Source organism: Strix aluco, chromosome 12, assembly GCF_031877795.1.
Source record: "Strix aluco isolate bStrAlu1 chromosome 12, bStrAlu1.hap1, whole genome shotgun sequence".
Taxonomy (NCBI): Eukaryota; Metazoa; Chordata; class Aves; order Strigiformes; family Strigidae; genus Strix; species Strix aluco.
Window position 1 is genome coordinate 23,051,498 of NC_133942.1, and position 17,381 is coordinate 23,068,878.

At 40.7% G+C, this 17,381-nt stretch overlaps 2 protein-coding genes across 7 annotated transcripts in view; both read left to right on the forward strand.

The window, feature by feature from the left end:
• The window catches only part of SHC4 (SHC adaptor protein 4), a 34,328-nt gene extending 27,231 nt beyond the window's left edge, over positions 1-7,097 (forward strand). Inside the window, exons 8-12 of one of the 2 annotated variants that reach the window (XM_074836868.1) lie at positions 223-400; positions 1,742-1,802; positions 3,177-3,356; positions 4,859-5,112; positions 5,857-7,097. In XM_074836868.1, the coding sequence (XP_074692969.1) occupies positions 223-400; positions 1,742-1,802; positions 3,177-3,356; positions 4,859-5,112; positions 5,857-6,012 (829 nt within the window). In that variant the 3' untranslated portion in view covers positions 6,013-7,097. The remainder of the gene's footprint in view (positions 1-222; positions 401-1,741; positions 1,803-3,176; positions 3,357-4,858; positions 5,113-5,856) is intronic. The other variant, XM_074836870.1, reaches the window with a different exon arrangement.
• A 2,692-nt stretch (positions 7,098-9,789) lies between these two features.
• The window catches only part of CEP152 (centrosomal protein 152), a 29,559-nt gene continuing 21,967 nt past the window's right edge, over positions 9,790-17,381 (forward strand). For 3 of the 5 annotated variants that reach the window (XM_074837379.1, XM_074837380.1, XM_074837381.1), the window contains exons 1-7: positions 9,790-9,877; positions 11,154-11,273; positions 13,910-14,010; positions 14,252-14,318; positions 14,549-14,893; positions 15,346-15,514; positions 16,289-16,429. In XM_074837379.1, coding sequence (XP_074693480.1) covers positions 11,187-11,273; positions 13,910-14,010; positions 14,252-14,318; positions 14,549-14,893; positions 15,346-15,514; positions 16,289-16,429 — 910 coding nt within the window. In that variant the 5' untranslated portion in view covers positions 9,790-9,877; positions 11,154-11,186. Of the gene's footprint in view, positions 9,878-11,153; positions 11,274-13,192; positions 13,320-13,909; positions 14,011-14,251; positions 14,319-14,548; positions 14,894-15,345; positions 15,515-16,288; positions 16,430-17,381 lie in introns of those variants that run through there. The other 2 variants (XM_074837382.1, XM_074837383.1) reach the window with 2 other exon arrangements.

Here is a 17,381-nt window from a genome sequence, read left to right on the forward strand (position 1 = left end):
GAAAATGACTGTACCTCCCTGCACCCCAAACTCTGATGACTCTATTTTTGATTCAGGAAGAAGTAACTGGAAAAATAAACAGCTCTTAAAGTTCAGGCCCAAAGCCCTTTACAGCCTCCATATGGCTAATCTGTGTATTGTGTGATGCACAAACACTGGGGACATTTGCCTACACTAGAAAGCAGTTGATTACATCAGTTGCTTTTTTTTCCATATTTTCAGCGAGGTAGCAAATGCTAATGGATCAGCTGGGAATTCACAGGAGAGGGAGGACCATGAATATTACAATGAAATTCCAGGGAAAGAGCCTCCCACCGGTGGTGTGTTAGACATGCGAACGAAAGTGCAAACAGACCAAAGGGCTAACTGTCTTATACAGTGCAAAAAGCAGTATTGCTTGGTAAGTACATCATCTTCTGGGATAACTATTTGCTGCCTATTATGGGAATGAATAATAAAGAGTTACTGTGGTGTAAAGTGAGGCATTAACACCAGAACCAGGTCCTGATTATCCTGGGAAAGGGTTTTTTAGGCTAGATTTAATGATGCTTAGTACATAATTGAATCCCAGAGTGCTTTCTGAATATTAACTGGTTTGTCCTTAGAGTACTTTTAGGAGACCAAGTAATATTCCCTTGTTCACTCATTAGCTGTGAGAAGAGAATAGATACAGATTTAAATGGCTTGTCTGAGAGAACATCTGCAAAATCTGGGACCTCCTGGCTCCTAATTCTGTGATCTGATAAATATAGCATCCTGTCCATTATGCTCTATAACCTATACATACAACATTAACTGATTGCAGTGTATATACAACATTAATTACCTCTGGAGTGTTTCAGAGGCTCTGTTAAATCAGCCACAGCAGCAAAAGATCTGTGGCTCTTGTCTGGGATAGTGGACAATAAAAACCAATCAGTCAGAGAGTAAAACCAGCTGAGTTCAGACTGGCTGCTGGGCGAGTTCTTGGAAACACCGGCATTTCCCCGCTCATGGAAGCAGGCACCGCTGCTTTGCTCAGAGGCTGCACACTCAGACGTGCCCGCTGGAATCCAGTTGGTGCTGTCTAAAAAGTAAAAAGTTGCTGCTCTCAAGTGTTATTTGTGTCTGGTGACAACTGCTCCCAGGTTTCTCTTCGTTCCTGTGCTACTGCTCCATCCATTTTTCACTTTGTTAACCTCAACCATACTCCACATCTCGGCTGTGGGCCTGGTGGTCTCCGCCTGCCCAACAGTTCTCTAAAAAGGTGTTTGACTATATCCTGAGTTTGCATTTGAAGCTTGCCAGAGTAACAGGGTAACCCCTTGCGTGTAAATGCAAATGCCTTTTTTCCACGGGGTGTTACTTTTTGTTTTCCTTTCAGTTCTGATGACCTTCTAGTGCTGCTCAGACAACTTGGTGACCATCTCACTTTCAAACCATGATGCCTGGAGTTATTTCTCCTTGTTTTTATTGCAAGCACTTACAAGAAGATCTAACTTTATTACCTAGGAGTTATACTGTATATACTAAACCTTAGATACATAACTGGGCAGTTAACAGTCTCTGTGAGTATGTTCAGACATAATGCCCTGTAGAAGGAGGAGTATCAGCATGAAATATTTGAGGAGATAGGAGTTTTTTGGTGAAGAAGATACGTTTAGTTATCTGTATCCCAGTTAACTGGTGCATGGGTGTTTTAAAATTACCTGAGGTTTCTAAGGGACTACTTTACATGACTGTTTTTACATTTTTTCCACAGACAGGCAGCCCAACATTCATCAATATATATGAAAATTGTCCAGAAGAAAACAAAACTGTGGGTATGTACTCTCTTTTCCTTCTCATGCATATGCAGAATTAACCAAGGCAGACTGCCTGGAAGATCTGCCCCTTGGCTTTCAATACACTGGTGAAAAGTGTTCTACTTAGTGGGTCATTTCTAGTTCCCTAGATGAAGGGCAGACAAAAAAGCCTTACAGCTTTTCTAAAGGCCACTAATCTATCTTCATGTCTGCTGGCAGACTTACTGGTTTTACTTGTCATGATACTGTACAGTAGCTCTTTGTTTTTTTTATTCTCTTTCATACTCTTTGTTGTTTTATTCCCTTTCATACCCTTTGAAAAAGGAAGATACTTTGTTGCTTATGAGTCTCTGAAAATACCCCTTCCCCCTACAAACGCTCAATGAGACCCAAACTATCAGCATCGGGTGGTTGTTCCAACAGAGCCTCTGCCCTTGGTTCCAGTGTCACTGCCTTCTCAGTGTGACTGTGCCCTTCCTCTGCCTCGGGCAGCTTTGTGCCCGAGATCAATTTGCCTTTAGCAAAACCTCTCAGGGACCCCAGGAGATCACCAGCCTCCATCCCCTTCTGGACTTGTCTTGCCACAGCTGATGCCCTGAGCACATTTCCTCAGCTCATCTCTTTCCCTGCACAATGAAGTCCTTTTTGAATTCCCACCTACACCGCTCTAACACGATCCATTACACTGTCTGCAGGGGATAGTTCATTTGCTTATGTTGTTTCTGATTTAAGGAAAGGAGAATCAAATGGTTTCTACAAAGATGGGTGTGAACAAATAAAAGAATGAATGAATAGATCTATGAATAAAACGTTTGCTAAAGAGCAAAAATATGCGTGCTATTTGGCTAACTGAAGTGCTATTATTTTCACACCCTGCAGGGGATATTCTGTTAGCCTGTTCCTAGGCTTGGATCCTAACCTGACAGATGTGGCTTTGGCTCTCCAGGCAGAGCCACAAAGCGCCAACTTCCTCCATCTTCTCTGCTCCACCAGAATAGCAAGAGAGATAATTGTTCAGCTTCCCACAAGCTTTTTTTGTGGTCAGAGGGGAAGGAAAGGGTTTTGCATCAAACAACATATATGGCTTGTGTCTCTGTAGAGTTATATATATTAATTTCTTTTCAATCAGTGGGGGGTTTACTGTTGACATTGATTGAAGCAGAACTGAACCAGTGCAGAATATTTTTGAAAACTTCATTCTAACTCATTTTGGATAGGGTACTTAGTGCCTTCTAGCCATAAGGAAAAACAAGTTCATCTGCCAATTTTTCTTCTGAATTACTTTAGTGGGATATATAACAACAACAATGTTCCTATTTCAGCTTTTACAGTTATTTTAACTTGAGTTTAAAAAAAAAAAGGAAATCTGTGCATACTATATACTAATTCCAGGTAATTGTGGTGAAAGATCGCAGAAGACAAAAAAAGAGGCAACATTATTGAAGCCTGCCTACAAAACAGACCTTTTTGATGATCCGTGTTACATCAACACACAGACCCTGCAGTCTGCAGTCTGCACAGCCCGCGGTACGGCAACACCACAGACCCACGGGAGCCCACTGCGTCAGGCCAGTAGGTTCCCATTGCAATACCAGATCTTTCTAAGCTTTGCAAAGCGGGGGGGTCTTGTCATCTGTGTGCATGGAGAAAGATTTTGGTTTCCCCGTAAGAAATATAGAAAAGGCGGGGGGAAGAAATCCATCCTGGCTGGTTTTTGTGCTTGTTAAGTTCAAGACAAAGGGGATTAAAGAGTTAAAGTAGTAACAGTAAGCAAGCAGAGTAACCTTTTATCTTCTGTAGTTGATTCATGACAATAAATAGTGTTCCACAGGTAATAATAAGCAAGTCTTTAAGATGATATAAAAGCTTGGGACTGCAGCACACCTCAAGGAAGAGGGTTCTCCTGTATGCTCAAGATTTTAACCACTCTAAGGTAGAGGTGGCCTCAAGATGCCTTTGCTTCACAGGCAGTAGCGTACAAGGTCGAAGTGGATCATTATGACCATCTTTTCTCAAGTCTTGCATAAGTGACCATTGAATCTCATTCAATAATTTCTAAATCAAACTGTTTGCTCAGTAGTATCTATTAAATGTATCTCAAATTAAGTCTTGATTTACAAGTTTTTACAAGATTTACACTCAAAGTGGTGGATATCCATTAAAGGACTATATAGTTGCTACTGATTGTCCTCATTATTGAAAATACTTTATTTATTAGCTTTGCTTTTTATGGTTTCCCACTAAGCGTTTTCTCTGTCAGAGTTGGCTCCACATAAGAAAGTGGGCAAAGGACTGGGCAGAACTACAGTAAATGAAATCTGTGACCATTGAGACATTTCCAGCCTGGGGCTGTTTTATGCTCTAAAAGGAACTGGCTATATCCTGAGGAGCCTTAGGTTGCACAATTCCATTGAAGAAGTGGTATCCTCTTATTTTCCTTAGAAAAATTCTGCCTGTGAATCATTTGCAGTCTGACTGGCTATATCCCAAACCACCCAGTTTTGTTAGTACATTCAGTAATTGTTCGTTTTTTCACAGCAGATGCATCATGCTGTAATCCTTCCCTTCTGGCTACATTGGCCATGTTGTCTTACATTCCTGCACATAGCTGGAGCCACTCAACATGACTCTCCCAATGATCCATGACAATCGCTTCAGAGCTTGTTAAAAAAGAAGGAAAAACAAGATCTTAAAAAAAAAAAAAAAGTGGCTAGGAAACAACAGAAATCTTGTTTTTACAGGGAAGATTTGACTTTTTAATACAGCCTAAGAAATACAAACCCGAAACAGTAGAGCATCAGAAAAATTCCTGTTTCCAATCCCTGTTGCCTAGCGACCCAAGGCTCTCCCATCTAAGGTATGGGAGGAGATGGTGTGATAATTTTACCTAATGCACTGGAGGGTTGTGAGCCTTCATGTGTGCATATTATTACAGTCTGTAAGGTTAGTTTGATCACAGCTTCAGGACTGAAACATTTGAATTTTTTAAAAGCTATAAAAAATATTGTCTCGCATCCTTTTAGGATGAAGTTCTAGGTGGAGTGTCCAATACATTCCCTTTCATTTAATTTTAGAGTTACCGGAAGCTGTTCAGCAGAGTGCCACAAGCAACACAGCTGGTCTCTGTGTTCTGCCACAAATAAAGCAACAGCTAAAGAATGAAGATTGTTACCATGGCAAATTAAACAGGAAAGCAGCAGAGAGCCTCTTAGTCAACGATGGGGATTTTCTGGTGCGAGAGAGCACAACGTCACCTGGTCAGTATGTCCTCAGTGGACTTCAGGGAGGGCAAGCAAAGCATCTGCTTTTGGTGGATCCTGAGGGCAAGGTATGCACATTTCATATACTGAAATTTCAGGGCTGCTCAGGTATTTCAGTCAAAATGCATGGGTGCATTCTAGGAAGTGGAACTGATCTGATTCCGTCCAGGTTAATTTAAATTTAGCCAGTGACTTCAGTAGGTTTGAAAGTTCAAATCAAGGATTTATAAGCAGTGAAGTACCATGGAAATAAAGGTGAGGTACTTAAATATTGTTGTTGGTCCAGGTGCTGGTAATTAGTGTAATCACTTAATACATCATTTGAGTTGTTATTATATTGCTAGAAAAATAACCCTAACATTAAATAATGAATTTGATTAGTAACACACTTGTGGATACAGAAAAGGTAGAGCTGGTTTGTTGTCACTTGAACTCTACTTGCTTCTGCTCAGGGTTAGAAGAGCACTCTTGAATGACATCTCTCAGAAGAGAGTGTAAATCAGGAAAGTAATCCTCAGTGGGATTTAGGGAAAAATATCTCTCTTCTGTGGGGGAAAAAAACCCACTTATCTCATTCCCCTTAGCAGAATCAGCCCAGTTCTACATACAGTCTCTTAAACTTGGTCCCCTGCTCCCCTGCTTTTCATGTCAGCTAACTGTAGATCAAAGGATAGGTCTGAATTGCTGTCTACAGCCTAATGATCCTGCTCCAGTGAGTTCAAGTGACTTTTGACTTTAATGTGTTAGGCTCATGTCCAACCAGTTGTAAACACAATCTAACCATAAATATATTCTTTTGCTTCTTTCATTAGGTGAGAACCAAAGACCATATATTTGATAGTGTGGGTCATCTTATTCAGTATCACATGGAAAATAATTTGCCAATCATCTCTTCTGGAAGTGAAGTCACCTTGAAGCAGCCTGTAAGGAAAGAGAGTAATGTGGGACACATGCAGTATCACAAATAATCCCCTGGATCTCACAAATCCCAAGACAATTCATATCTGAAAACTGTACTGAGAACTTTCTATTATGAAGACAATTCAAAACAGTATAGACTGCACTTTTTGCTGCTGTTCCAGAAGATACTCTTTTGTGTGTGTATGTATGAATATATGTATATGTGTATATCTATGTAGATCTATAGAGATCAACAAGCATAGTTATATAGATATATATAATCTTAATCTTAACAAAATTACACCTTCAGAGTGTGAGATTCATTTGTGAGAAGGTATTTTAGACATGCACAAATGTCACTTTCAAGGTCATACTGAATCAGTAAATATTTAAAAGCACAATTAAACCTCTACATGCAAAAGCTCACTTGAACGAACTGCTGGAACATTAGTATGTGCCTTTTAGCATAGAATTATTGGAAACCAGTATTATTTATACTGAATTAGTTTTGGGTGGTTAAACAAACGTGTCTAAGCTTTTAACTATTTGCCAAAACAAATACAATTTGACTATTACTAAAATGTCATCTGCTTTCGATAGACACTAACAATTTCATTTTGCTTGTAACAGCACTTTACTAGCAAGTAATGTTTGGAATGAATAGCATTCACAATACAGAAAGGTTGTCTGGTTTCTTAATCATTTTTTTATCACTGTCTGACTACTCAAAGATTTGAGATTATGCAACACTTACAAAGTTGAAATTAATATATGTAATATAATTTTGGAATAGAACTTGTTAAAGGACAAGCATGCTAGATCCTAATATTTTTGTCTTGCATATGATTTTATTATTATTACCAATTAATACTGGAGACATCTCTTTTTAAAGGTAGGCTAAATATATTTTCATTGATTACATGGTTGTTTACAAACTAGAGACGCTGAACAAAACTAATGATACATTTTGAGAGAAAACTATTTCAAAGACTGTTTGAACTTTGCATGTGCCCTTATTCAGTGTTGTTTCCAAAACAAGATATGGTTTTCCCTTTCTTCACGTAGAGTCCATTTGTTCCATGGAAAAAAGTCTTTTAAAGGAAACCTATGAATTGTTTTGCCACAATAAATACTCTAAATATGAACAATCCTATATTCAGAGTGAACAGTGATTTCTTGGGCTTCCTGTTGAAGAAACAGTAATTTAATAAGTAACTAAAGAAAGGCAGGGGGGATTTGGGGAATGAACTGGTAGCCCAGGTGATGGCCTGAGCAAGTTGTCCCTTTAAAATAAGCAATGGCTTCTGGCATGAGCAGGGACATTCTCTCTGTCTCCCAGCCCACCGGCTCAGTTCCATAAGGCAAACAATTGTTGTGGAGTTCAGCAGTTGCTGGAAGACTTGACTATAAAACATTACATTCTGTTCTTTTGCCTGTCTTCATATAAAATGGGACACTATAGTAAGAGCTTTTTCCTCTAGTAAACAAGAGGGATCATATACACATGAAAATATTGAAGACATAAGCTTTCTTGGAGCGGAAAATATGATGTAAAGAGCCACACTTAGAGCTGACTAAAACCCATATTTATTCTTACCCTCAGCTAATAGGCATAAAATATACTTTATTCCTTGATAAGAACATGATTAGAGTACTCAATTACATATATTGAAGCAGTGAGAAGCTTTAAAACATTAGTAGTGGATTTCCTTTACTGGCATTATTGATAGCTCAAGCCCTCAGATCAGAAGCTCAAGCCTATGCCTGTTCTATGCAAGGTTTTCACCTGCGAAGAAGGCCCCCAGCAAGAGTTCATGCTCAAGCTTTGTGCCACTGCAAGGATATAGGTAGCAAGAACCTGTAACTGGAATATTCAATCCCTGCATAGTACCCTTTCTATTCTCATGTCTTACCAAACTTCATAATGTGCTAGGCACAACTTTATTGAGCAAACAATGAAGCAAAATAGCTACTTCAGTGGCACGTCAAAGATAAAGAAAGACCTGCATAGGGTGGTTTTGATTTTTGCATCAAAGCTGAGTTTTATGACAGATCATTGAAGGAAAATGTGCAGAACTCCATCTATATTTTTAGTACAGATCAAGGTTACTCAGGGCTAGAATAATAGTGTTTGGAGTTGTGGTAGTATGAGATCAAAGTTGTATGACTTTGCCAGTCAAGATGCTGATTTAGGGACTTCTTTTCACTTCACCAATTTTCATTTTACCAATGCATAAAAACATCCAGAGCCAGTGTGTGATGTTTGGATCACAGTATGATGCAGTCTAAGTCTCCCTCTTTGAATATCACTAACTTAAAAAGAAGTAAGACTAGAATCTTTGTTTTGTTGCTCCTGCATCTTTTGTATGTGACAGAAGCAAAACTGTGAAGGAAAAAGGTAAGGAAAGGGAGATAATTGGGTGCTAGTGCAATAAATAAGTATCTCAAAATCTCTTGATGTGAGAGAGAGCAAAGAATCCAACTAATTAGATACATTTCAAACACAACACAAGCATGCATTACAGACAACAGACATTATCCTAGAATAAATTACATTCATTCTTCTGGAGCTGGAACTAGGAAATCAGTTCTTGGTTTCTAACATTTATGTGCCTTCACCTAGTTATTAATGCTGCTTTTAGCTTCTGTGGACCAGCCATCTCATGTACTGTACACTGTCAGCTGCTGTGGGAAGTCTTCGAATAAGTAACTATGCTGAAAAGAAAAAAGTTATATGAATTTTGATATGTTTTCCAAAATACTGTTCTTGAGAAAGTTAGTATGAATTGTCAGGCAGGTTTAATTTTTTTTTAAATCTCTTCATGCTTGTGAAAATGCTGAGAATTGTTGAATCTCTGTTCTAATGGTTACTAGAAAGCCCTCTCTTCCATTACGGCTTCCATTTTCTGCTGCTAGGGCGGGCAGGCAGCACCATTACTGCTGAGGGTACGTGTCACCAGATGGAGCTATTACATATCTCCCTCATCTCTGAACAAACGCTCATTGTTCAAAAAAACTGTGGTGGGTTGTTTTGGTTTTTTTTTGAGAATGCTTGCTACAGGCAATTCAGTGGAATAAGTTTGTTCGCTCAGAAAAACTTTTAAAGTTCTTGTACAGATTAAAGCAAGCTCTCGAAGCAGAGCGGCTCCCTGAGCACTGGGCACCCTGCGGAAAGCCGCCTGTGTACGGCCTGGCTGCTGCAGTGGGGCTTCTACGGGCAAAGGCCGAGCCCCCTGAGGCGTTTCATGGCGTCCAGCGCAGCCCGGGCCCTCGGCCATCCTGCGCCACCACCGCCGCGGGCCCCCGGCAGCGCCCTCAGGGGCGGCTCGGCGAGGCGGTGAGGGGCGGGAACTCCCGGCAGCCCCCCCCGCCCCCAGCCACGCAGCTGCTCTAAAATGAGAGGTGCTCGTGCCGCGCTGCCAGCGCTCACCATGGCGCTGTCGTGGGGACCAGCCCCCGGTCACAGGACGTCATCCCAGCGGGCCGTGACCTCACGAGGGCATCTGTCCGACAACGCCATCGCGCGTTGCCAGGCAACGGCCACGTCTCGCTGTGAGATGGCGCCTCCGCCACCTGCGCCGAACACCTCCCTGCGCGCGCACTCGCAACGTTACAGGGAAGACCCGCCCCTCTCCAAAATGGCCACAGCCATTGGTTGACAGCTTAGCCAATCAACTAGCCAGGCAGGTTCCCGCGGCCATGCGCGCCTGCTTTCAAACAGATAGCGGAGGCGGGTTTGCGGCGCAGCCGAGCGCGATTGGGGCGGGGCGAGCGCGTCCCGCCCTCCTTCCTTCCGGCGCGGTGATCCTTTGGTCGCCGGTTGGTGCCTGCGGCTGTCAGTCAGTCAGAGGTTCGGTTGTCATGCGGAAGCGCGCCAGGCGTACCTTTGTTGTGCTGGGGGAAGGCGGGCAGCTGCGGCGCCCGGCGGCTCAGGTGAGTCTGGGTGCTCGGGACCACGCTCTGCCCCCTGCCCTGCAGAGGCGAAGCCGGCCGCGGGGGCCTCGGCGGGAGGTGCTTCTCCGGCCGTGCCGTGAGTAACGGCAGTATTCCTCCCCGCCAGCCCCGTACCGCCGCCGTGACGGGGCTGAGGCGGCGGCTGACGAGCTCACCCCGCGCGCCCTGTGGCGACGCACCCTCCTGGGTCTGCCCCCCCCCCCCCCCCCCAGGCTCTCCGTGACTGATTGCGGCTCTTAGAGGCCGTGAGGCCAGTGAAGGGAGGCTGTGTCCTTTCGTCCGGTCGCCTCAGCTCGTGGGGTTGGGAAGGGCTTTAAGGAAGAGGAGAGGGCAGGTGGCCGTTTACAGCTGATGCGGGTTTGGGGGGAACGTGGCTGAGCTGCTTCAGCATCATTCTACGAGCGGTGTTGCAGACGGTCACACTGTGGAAGCTGGTATGTTAGGGGGTGCACAGAGACAGGTTCGTGTGTTGTTAGGACTCCTGTTAACTGTATTGGAGAGTTTTCTTGAATATCAGTGGGTAAGCATAATGAAGCGACACGTTGTCTTTTAACTTGGGAATAATGCTCTTGTAAAGCTTACTTTATACTGAGTAAAGACTTCAGCATGTACTACACCTGTATGCCTAAAGAATGTGCCATTCTGTAAAATCTTCATCAGTCATTTCTAGCTCATAACTGCCTGTCACAAGTATCTCTTCATCAGGGAGTAACCTGCAACCAAATGTAGGGCAGCACTTATGCACTGTAGTTTACACTGAGCAGTGACGTTACAGTGGACAAGTCCTTGGGATTCTGAGGCTCTTTATTAAGCAGTCAAATCTGGAACTGACGTGATACTTTTCCTGTTATCCAAATGCACAAGCAGCAGCATACTTTCCGTGTTTAGTACAAAGTATAGTTATTTTCTAAAATGAAGTAAGATTTAGAAGTGGACATAATTATCAACACATATTACAGCATATGTATAGCATACGATGTTAGAACTTGAAGAAAATATGTCTGGTTGTAAGTGAATGTCAATAATTTAATAATGTCAGCATATGAAAAGTCCAAATAATCTGTTTTAAATGCTAATTTCTTAGAAACAAGTAGTGTTGGACATACCAAGAAACAAAAGCTTAAGTGAATGTTACAGGTAATGTGCAAAAAGATACTTTTGTGTGTGTTTAGCTACTTAATTCAGGGAGTGAGGATGGTACTTTCTGGTTCACTCCACACTTGTACTCATGTGACATTTTCCTGTCTTGTGATAGGTTTTGCTGGATGCTCAAAAACATTAGAAAACAATGTCCCTTGACTTTGATAGTGGAGCTCTACAAACTCAACATGAAGATGAAGACTATGACCAAGAGGATTATGCAAGAGAACAAGAGGTGAAAAAGAACAAATTTAGTCTGAAGGCTTGTGTATCTAGCTTCTTCCTACTTCTCTTTTAAGTGTTTTTAAAAAAGAAAAAAGTTTTATGCTGTCTTTGTTAAGAGCAAAACAGAGTGCAGATGGTGCTTTGGAAGAGTGGCATAAAAAAGTAAAGAGATAATGAAATGCTGCATCTTAAGAGCCTTGCAGTGTCATATGTACTGGCTGGAAGACTGTTACTCCTTGCCTATGCAGTAGATCAAATGCAAAAGGCTGGTGTCACCTATATTTTGTATTTCTTGACAGCTATTTCGCTTATTACAAATACTTAGAAAGCAACAACTCTCCTTCACTTGCAAATTTGGTTAGCTTAGAAAAGAATGAAGAACAATTTTTAAAATTCCAATTTTAAATTACATACTTTAATCTCTAGAAAAATATATGCAAATGTTTTGGGATTTTGAAGTTAAAATACTTTGAATGCTTCTGTTCTTTTTGTTTCATAAAGAGAATTGACAAAATGTGCATTTAACATGAATGTGCATAATGGTTTTTTTTTTACAGTGTGGTAAATTGTGTTCATGTCAGGCAATGTCCCCAATATATACTTCAGGGATCCCTCTCTAGAGTGAAGGTAACATAGAGACAAATGTTCATAGAAACGTGTAGTAGAACAGTAGCTGTACAACCTGAAAAGATGCTATTGCAAAGACTGTAGTAAATCTGATGTCCATTCCAAAACTTTCCACCCAGATAAAGAATGTGGTGCTTGTGCAGAAGAACAAGTAGTGAAATAAATGTAGTGTTACTACAGTGGGTGAGCAAGAGAGAGCGTTGAGGGGAACACCTTTTCTGTAAGGAGAGGCTGGGAGAGCTGGGACTGTTTAGCCTGGAGAAGAGAAGGTTCAGGGGGAATCTCATCAATGTGTATAAAGGCCTGAAGGGAGGGTGTAAAGACAATGGAGCCAGGCTCTTTTTAGTGGTGCCCAGTGACGGGCCAAGAGGCAATGGGCACAAAGCGGCCTTTTTGGAATAAGTTAGTGACAATCCTTGTAGGTCATGTACATTTGAACTGGGGCAAGGTGGGGTTCACAAAACTCTACATATAGATAGTTCAGTGGGATGTGACTTGTAGCCTGCTAAAAGGAGACTAAAGCACTGGCTCTGCTATGTTCCCTGGTCAAAAAGTAATCTGAGAGTTTCTGCATTAGTTTAAGTTTTCTGCCACAGCAAATTGGGTGGTTTTTTCCTTGAAAAGGGGGCAAATCTACATGGTAGGAGAGTACTTTGACACTAACTTGGGTAATCCTTACCCACATCTGGAGTTCTGTGCTAGCTAACCTGGTAGGCTGAGCTCAGTTTGAATATGAACTCTCATGATGGTGTTTTGGGAACAGAGTATGCACTGCTTTCTCTTGACTTTTAAGTTTCCAAAGCAGTGCAAGACCAGTGAAATCTATGGTGCTTGAGTATGTCCTTGGTTGCAAGTAGGGCAAAGGAAAGGGCATCTTCAGTGAATGATGCTGCCTTTCCTTTCCTGTTTCATGGAGATGAGATATAATCAGTCTAGAGAATTTCCTAAAGATAGGAAAACTTCTTCATGCCACTAGTGGATTTCTAGGAACAAACTTTTGGTGGTCTGTTGTCCTGTAGATGTTTAGAAAAGTTGTCCTTAACTTCTTGCCTATCCTTTGGTCTTAGAGAGCATCTAAAATAGCACCTGAGAAAACATGCTGTCTTTAAGAGAAACTTTTTGTAGATGATAGTTTTTGTTTTATGGGGTTTTTTTGGTTTGTTTACCTTATTAGCTTTTCTTTGTTATTTAGTATGGGGCAGCTAATGTTTCTGCTGTTATTAACACATGCTTTGAGAGTTTGGAGAAAAACACAGTTAGGGTTCAGAAACTGCATGTAATAACTCTGAATATATTGTGCAGTTTGGCAGTCACCTAATAAGAGAGTACATAGCTCAGATCCACAAGAAGCCCAGTTTGTGGTCCCATATCAAAGCCTCTCTGAAAGTTGGAAGAAGAGGTACATTCTATATGGGAATCATTACAACAAGTAAGTTCAGGTGTGTTTTGGTTGTGTGGTTTTTTTCTTTTCTGTGGTGCAACTATCTATTTCCTGAATTAGAATTTTCCTTTGTGTCGTTTCTTGGTGACTTCATCTGAACACATGAGAAGACCACTAATCATTGCAGCGATGAATTCTTGCATCTAGTAACACTGACTGGCAAGTTCTGATCTGGATTTCAATCCAGACTCCTCAGAAAGAGCATGTTTTGAATGTCCAGTACCTGTCTTGCCTGGGATTTAGGGAGGAGAAGCCTTGGCATGATTAGTTTGCAGATCATTCTTCAAAAGCAGTCTGTCGTGGGACATGTAAGGGAAATGCCGTCAGATATACCTCTTTTTGGTGCAGCTCTTTTCTTAGCAAGAGTTTGCCAGAAAGATAACTTGATTGGTGCTGTAGTCTATTAAGCATTCTGTGGTATAAGTGTCTCTGAATTCCAGTGTTGTGAACCTTTCCTTGGCAGAAGAAAAACAGGATTTTGTGCAAGTGCCCTATTTCACCTGTCTCTCTCTCTTTGGACTGAACTTGTATGCATTCTTTTGAAAAGCATGTAATGAATGTTATTTCTTCTGTTTCAGTTGCAACAGCTATTGACAGACCTTCCCCATGATATGCTGGAGGACAGTGGAGACCAGCTCTCCAGCTATTCAGACTGTAGCATTCATGAGACTGAGGAGCAGTAAGGAATTTTGCACACTTTTTATTATTTATGTTGTGCTTTTGAGAATTGAGCAAGTCTGAGCTGAAGAGGTGTATAAAAGCAATCCAAGTAAAAGGGGTCCTGTAGTGCAGTTTGCAGTATGGCTTGTGTTCTGTGAGAAAAAAAAACTAGATAGCCACTTAATTTAATGGAGGGATGGTTTGTTTTGTTTTTTTCCTGAAGTTGTAAGTACATAGTTAAGCTCCTTGTCTTTCTCTAGATCACCTGAACCTGGGAAACATGATGGAAGGTGGAATGATCATCCATTGATAAGTGATCCTCAAAATGTAAGCTTGTATGCACAGTGATGTAATTGGAAGGAACTGCTTGTTCATAATAATATGCTAAATATTATTTAAATTCCTTAGAGAAATACTTTTCATGTAGGTGATGTGTTTTGCTATTCATTTGAAGTATTTCGAACTTGGAGGCTGGTAACCCCAGAAAAAGAGGGGTGAGGAGTGGGGGGAAATCTCAGTTTTGAGAGAACAATTCCAAACTTCTTATCCATTCATAGGGTTATGAACAAGGACAAAACCTGTACCCTGAACAATTCTTGTGTGACCAGCAAAACGATCATGTTGAAAAACATGGAAAGAATTGGAAGGGCCTACATACCGATGAAGAGAAGAAACATTTATATGATGTTAAAGAAGATTACTGTGGCCAGAATGGTCAAGAGGATCCTGAGGATGTGTATCTTGGTAGAGACGGGTTTAATGCTCCAAGTTGCTACCAACAGAACAATGTGTATCATCTTCCTGAAAACTTCAGGCCGTATACAAATGGCCATAAACCAGAAGTCAACAATCAGCAAAGTAAAATAATAAATTTTCCAGATGCTCCAAAGGAACATCTTAAGGTGTAGAAGCTGATACATTTTTTTTCTGTCTCTTTTGGAAAATTTTCACAGGTCTTTAACTATTGGTAATAATATTTCTAAATGCTTTCAGTCTCTTATCAGTTTAAACAGTGATGCGAGAATTCTGTAGTCCATTTAAAACAATGAAGCATTAAATAATTGGGTTTTCATATATGCTTTTTTTTTCTCTTGTTGACTAGGTAGAATTCCATAAGGTAGAATGAATGTGATTCACTTAAGTGTGTGCTTACTCTACTGAAGTTGACACTTCACCACTCTCCTAAAGTGGAAGCTTTAATGAAAATTTCTATCACACTTAAGTGGTGTGCTGCATTGACGCCTGAAAATGAAGAGCTACTAGAGCTCTTCTTCATGTCAATCTCTAAAATATTTTCACTGAGCAAGACTACAGTTGTAACTTATTTCCCCTTATGTATATGTTATCACAACAGCAATTTGTTACGTCTGATGTTGTCAGTGGCCAGTCACCAGAATCTTACAAAGTCACTTATAAACCATATCAAAATGGCATTCATAAAAAAATTCCAGTCATCCAAGAAGGAACCAGAAGAAGTGAAGTGTTTGAAGATTTGCAACATGAATTCTTGGGCACTGATGAAAGTAAGTGTTTGCAGTTTAGACTTGAAATAAACTTGTGTGAAAAGTCCACTGGAAATCAGCAATGGGAAACATGTTAATTTCAGTAGATTTTTAGTAAGAGGACAACTAAAAGTATGTTATGTATATGATCTTTTAGTTTGCTGTAAGCTCACATTGGGATAGGTCTAATTTTTGTTTTGTTTTTGGTTGGTTGTTTTTTCCCCATTTTATCTATAAATCAGCTCTTCTTGATCAGGGTATTTGAGTCTTTGAGGGTATTTGAGGCTATTAAAATGAGGCTATTAAAAATGTAGTTTTGACTGGTCAGACTGAGTGGAATTATTTCTGATCTCAAGTCTTGCTGGCACTTTGTCTTGTTTATAATACTGGAAAATAATGACTAATAAAATACATTAGAAAACATACTTTGCTTGATGCCACATTGGGCTTTTCTGTTAGTTACACTTCAAATAACAGAACTACTTTGCTTGTTAGACATCTTGAAAACGTATAGTTGCCACAAGACTGTGTGTGAATTCACAGCACGTAAACCTTTATCTGGGCTTGCTGTTAGGCCTGAATTGTGTTGGTAGTTCCTACAATTCCTCAGCAATTGCTGCCAGAGCAACTCAGGTGATGTGAATCAAATATTGATTAAGGAATGATGCAATTTTGTGAACCAACACTGAATTTGGCACTGCATGAAGTAACTTGGGGCAGGAATTACTTACAAGGATGACTTTCTTGGTTAGTTGACTGTGCTGACTTGTCTGTATGCTCTTTGGAATTTGGCAGATACTTCAGAAAATATGCAGATTCTTCAACTTCAAATTCTAAATAAAGCAAGAGAAAGACAACTGGAAGAACTTAATGAAAAGCTAGAAAAGAGTGCACAGCAGATTAGATATTTGAATCACCAGCTTTCAATGGTCAAAGGTAAAATGTTTTGTATTAATTCTTAGATTTTATTCATACCTAGCAACTAATTTATTCTGAAACTTTGACTTAGGTAGTGCCTCTGCAGGTATTGATCATATTTATAAACTTGATTTGGGATTATGTGGACCTAACCCCCTCCCCAAAACATTGTTCTAAAGAAAATTCTCTGGATTGGTGTCTGACTGTGTAACTGTCTTAACTTTTACTGCATTCTCAAGACCACCATTGTATTCCAGAGTCCCTGTGTGCCAGGCATTAAAAATGTACAGAAAAGTGAGAAGTTTCCCAGAGTAGTGCATCAAAAGTACAAAAAATAATTAAACAGAACTAAACCCCAATAGGAGAAGCATACATCTATTAAACCCTTTTTTTGTCTTGCACTGTTTGGTTTAACATGCCATTTGCTGGACTGTATGTAGAGAGCAGCTCTTCCGAAATGATAAAAACTGTAGTGGAGACTGGTGGTTGTCTTGATCTCCCTTTTCTTATAGGAAAGGTCAAAAAAGAGTTGTGAGCTTAGAGACTTAAGAATGTAATTCTTAGAATGCCAAAGGAGTAAAAGGAATATAATTTTTAGAATGCAAAAGGAGCAAGGGATAGAGAAAACTTCAGCTGTCAACCATTTTGTTAGGTCTTGACTATTTCTAGAGAGGAATTATTTTGTTTCACCCTTTAAATGGTGTAAGGGATGATGCTAGTTCCCAGTGCTGATAGAATGGGGCTTGTTTCCACTAGGGTTCTGAAGGTGCAATATATCAGAGTGCTTCCAGCTACCAGAGGGTGAAAGTATGGATCCAGCTACTGGATGGAGACTGAATGTTTTTTGTTCTGTCTTCTGCTTGTTGCCCACAGTATGAGACAGAGGGCTCCTAGCGAATGGTTCTGTAGAGCAGGGATATTGAACAGTCATGTTCCATGAAGTTGTTGGGTGGCTGGCTGTGTTTCTCAC